Genomic DNA, 5,000 nt, shown 5'->3' with positions numbered 1-5,000 from the left:
ATAGAGATTTGGGTTGTTGGCTGGTGTGGTGATGAGGAATGTGGGGTATGTTACATGGACGATGTACGTTGATAATTAGTCATTCAGTATGAATCAGTCAAATGTATACATAAAAGACTTAACGTACTTGACACTAAGTTGGCGAAATCTGTTGTGATGAAAAAAAAAGTAATACAGTGCAATACAATACAGTTTGATACGATATGATACGACACAATACGACACGATACAGTACGATACAATTCAATGCAATGGAATACATGCAGTAATCAGAGTAAGAGAACAGGCATAGAATATCATACTATAATTTGATAGACATACACAACATAAAATGCTTTATTATCTCTAAAAATGATAAATGTACGTGTTGTGTATGTTACATAAACAATAAACGGGAATCATAGCTACTCGATATTAATGCATGATACAGGGTACTGAATTATCTCCAGAAAGATAAATATTCATGTGTGGTGTACATGAACAATGCACGATAATCAATCATTAAAGGTCACATAACCTTTCACAGCCATTAGGGCAGTGGATACTTCTTAATTAACGTGTCTTCTTCTTCTTCCTCTTCTTCTTCTTCTTTTCTTCTTCTTCTTTCCGTTACACGACCAACATCGACTTGTCGATGACTCTGTCGTGGTTCATGCATGCTGGGTATTTTCGTGTCTCCATAAACCACCGAACACTGATAATATGGGTTACAGGATCTTTAACGTGCGTATTTGATCAACTGCGTGCGTAAACACACGAAGGGGGTTCAGGCACTAGCAGGTCTGTTGACCTGGGAGATCGGAAAAAAACTCCACCCTTTACCCACCAGGCGCCATTACCGTGATTCGAACCCGGGAACCCTCAGATTGAAAGTCCAACGCTTAAACCACCCGTCAAGGGCTCGGCACAGGAATGAGGGGTCCAGTCCTCTACTTCCGCCTTTTGACCTCCCCCAGCCGAAGTCAGGCACCCTTTTACACCTGGGTGGAGTGAGGGAAATCGGAGTAAAGTGCCTCTCCCATGGACACAGCACCATGACGAAATAAGGCCTCGAACCCTGATCACTGGTGAACATTTATGTGGAGTGGTGGCCTAGAGGTAACGTGTCCGCCTAGGAAGTGAGAGAATCTGAGCGCGCTGGTTCTAATCACGGCTCAGCCGCCGAAATTTTCTCCCCCTCCACTAGACCTTGAGTGGTGGTCTGGACGCTAGTCATTCGGATGAGACGATAAACCGAGGTCCCGTGTGCAGCACGCACTTAGCGCACGTAAAAGAATCCACGGCAACAAAAGGGTTGTTCCTGGCAAAATTCTGTAGAAAAATCCACGTCTATAGGAAAAACAAATAAAACTGCACGCAGGAAAAAATACAAAAAAAATGGGTGGCGCTGTAGTATAGCGACGCGCTCTCCTTGGGAGAGCAGCCCGAATTTCACACAGAGAAATCTGTTGTGATAAAAAGAAATACAAATACAAATACATTTCATCACACGTCCAACGCTTAAAACCAATTCTGCCATGACGCCTCCATAGTACTGTACTATCCCCGAAAGAGAAATTTGTTTTGTGGTGTATGTTACTTAAACAGTGTAAGATCATCACAGTCACCCAATATGAATAGGCAACATACATAAAACCAAATGCTTAGATGTAGACGTAAATCAACCTCACATACAATAATCCAGATAATCAAGACGTTTGATGAGAAGGACCAGTAGGAGAAAAACGTTGAGGATGTGTGTATTGTTATCCAGGGAAAATCAGTTTCAGTGTCAGTTTCGGTTTCAGTTTCTCAAGGAGTCGTCACTGTGTTCGGACAAATCCGTATACGCTACACCACAGTTGTCTGACAGCGGCTTAAATCAACGTGCATGAATATATCGGGTGTCCCCCCAAAAAGTGAACCGCTTTGTGACAAGTATTTTATCGGTGATAGAGAAACAGAATTCATTGAAAATTCTTACACAGTAACCTTAGGGTATCATCAACACGTCTGCAAGATATCTAAACGTTCGGACGCAAATTATATGAGTATTGTCAAATTCAAAAGAACATGTCAAAAACTCCAGTATCAGAGGAAAATTCACTTATTTCAGTTTATGCTCACGACCAAACAAAGCCGTTTCTTCCAGTCAGAAAAGCATTTCTTCCACCAATATCTCCTCTCGTGACATAATTATCCTGTCCTTTAACGCCTGCTCGGTCAATATGTCTCTCACTCCCCGGTAAACTTTCTCCTTCAGAGAGTCCCATATGGCATGATCCATTGGGTTACAGTTAGGACTTTGTGGAGGCCATTCACCCTTCTTGATGAATTCTGGTGTAGCCTCCTCCAAGTGGGTCTGGGTTACCCTACTTGCTGAAACACGTAACTGCTTCTAGGATAAAGACGCCTACAATCCGGGAGAAGATTGTTATCCAATAACTGAATGTAGCTTTCACTATTAACGCCAAGAGCGTGTTGCACACGGGACCTCGTTTTATCGTCTCCTGCGAATGACCCGACAACCAGTTTGATTTTACAGCCAAACCTTGGAGCCGGAAAAGGCGAGAACGAGAATGGAACACACACCCTCACAGACATTGTACTGGCAAATAGACGTCTTAACCATTCTGTCACCTTCGTCCTGACTGGTGAGGACAGAATGTATCAAGGACAGATGAAGCTGAAGTTGTGTTTTGGAAGACTTTTATTTTCACCCACACGCATATAAAGAACGTAACATGCGACGCTATCTCCGAAATCAACTTTTTCTCATAAAATTCCGATTACAGTAGCTGTTTTGTTTCCTGAAAAAACTGAACCTGCATTTTAAAGATAAACACAAAAAAAGTATTGAACACACGCAGTCTCTGTTTCTAAATAAATACGATCTTTTAAAGAGGAAATCACGCTCTTAAGCAAACCAAATGAAATATGTTGAATACAAAAAGAATACGCTGAATTAAATTATCATGAGAAAATATATTCGTCATAATTATTGGAACAATACTTGATCCTTAAAAACCTAAAGACAACTTTGCGTACTAAAAACGGTTTTGATACCAGTTTGCATATATCTAAATTTCCATGAGTTGTTTATTATTATCATTGTTGTTGCTGTTGTTGTTGTCTTTATTAATTTTGAATTATTGTTGTTGTTGTTATTATTATCATCATCATCGTCATCATCATCATCATTATAATTATTATTATTGTTATTATAATTATTATCATTATCATTATTATTATTATTATTATTATCGTCATTTGCAAACTTTTGATTTTCGAAGGAAAGCGGAAGGAATGGGGATTAATCCAGTGACAGAATGATCAAAATTCATGTGACTGTGGTCACTGCATCACGGGAAGAAGGGAGTTAACTGCTCACTAGAGTGTGAATACATGTATTATATTTATCTCCCTTACTCTCTCTCTCTCTCTCTCTCTCTCTCTCTCTCTCTCTCTCGCCTGCTCGCTCGCTCTTTCGGGCGCGCGCACACAGTTCTTCAGGGTGGTTTTTTTTTTTTTTTATTCGTGTTGCAACTTATTTTGTCTGTATAAACTGTGTAATCGTTTCGACTTATCCTCCTCCTCCTCCTCCTGCTACTACTACTATTATTACTACTACTACCACCACCACCACCTTTAACACCAATTAAGCCCCACTCCACCCACCACAGCTCAGCCCCTACCCTCACCACCTTCTCCCACACCACACCCCTAAACGCCCCCCCCCCCCTCCCACACACACACACACACACACACACACACAACACCACACATTCACAACACACTCATTGACTCACCCCTCCCCAAACCCACATATACCCCACACCGATAACCTCACCCACCCATACAAACACCACACACCCACACAATGTCCACCCCAACCCAGCCCCTACCCTCACCACCACCTCCCACACAACACCCACGCTCACCCCCACACCCCATCCCACCACACACACACACACACACACACACACACACACACACACACACACACACACACACACACTCCGTCTAATATCACTTAAAGTGGAAGACGTTAAACTGAAGACTACTACTATTACTACTACTACTACACACACACACACACACACACACACACACACACACACACACACACACAACACAACACAACACAACACACGCACACACACACACACACACACACACACACACACACACACACACACACACACACACACACACACACACACACAACACACAACACAACACACGCATACACACATACACTACCCCATACCCCCCTACTCCCCCCCCCCACACACACACACACACACACATACACCCATCCACCCCACCCCGTAGACCAACAACCCCATAAACCCACACCACACAACACACCTACACCCATCCACCTACCACACCAACAACCCTCAACGCCACACACCCACACAACCACGAAAATCCACACAACACCACACACTCACACCCAACCACATCTCCACACCAACAACCCCCAGCCCACACACCCACACAACACCACACAACACCACACAACACCACACACCCACACAGCCACACACCCACCAATAACCCCCAATCCACACACCCACCACACAACACCACACACCCACACAACACCACACACCCGCACAACCCCAAACACCCACACAACCCCACACACCCACACAGCCCCACACACCCACCAACAACCCCCAACCCACACATCCACCACACAACACCACACAACACCACACACCCACACAACCCCACAAACCCACACACCCACACAACCCCACACACCCACACAACACCACACACCCACACCTAACCACACCAACAACCCCCAGCCCACACACCCACCACACAACACCACCCCACCCACCTTCTCCTGGCGAAGAGGACATGACGGGAGGAGGCAGACGACGCAGCGGCAGCACGCCCACGAACTTCCGGTCCAGGGAGCCCAGGTAGAGGATGCCGTTCTCCTCCTCCACCTCGCTGACTGCGGAGTACTGCAGGCCGTGGGGGTCGTGCAGGCTGCGGACGAT

General features: G+C 44.7%; 1 protein-coding gene across 1 annotated transcript in view; it reads right to left on the bottom strand.

The window, feature by feature from the left end:
- LOC143281718 (adipocyte plasma membrane-associated protein-like) overlaps positions 1 to 5,000 on the bottom strand; it is a 27,856-nt gene that overhangs the window by 1,079 nt on the left and 21,777 nt on the right. Inside the window, exon 8 of the mRNA XM_076586986.1 lies at positions 4,835 to 5,000. This exon is cut by the window's right edge and continues 72 nt beyond it. Coding sequence (XP_076443101.1) covers positions 4,835 to 5,000 — 166 coding nt within the window. The remainder of the gene's footprint in view (positions 1 to 4,834) is intronic.

This window comes from Babylonia areolata, chromosome 4, assembly GCF_041734735.1.
Source record: "Babylonia areolata isolate BAREFJ2019XMU chromosome 4, ASM4173473v1, whole genome shotgun sequence".
Taxonomy (NCBI): Eukaryota; Metazoa; Mollusca; class Gastropoda; order Neogastropoda; family Buccinidae; genus Babylonia; species Babylonia areolata.
This window is presented reverse-complemented; position numbering and strand designations above follow the sequence as displayed.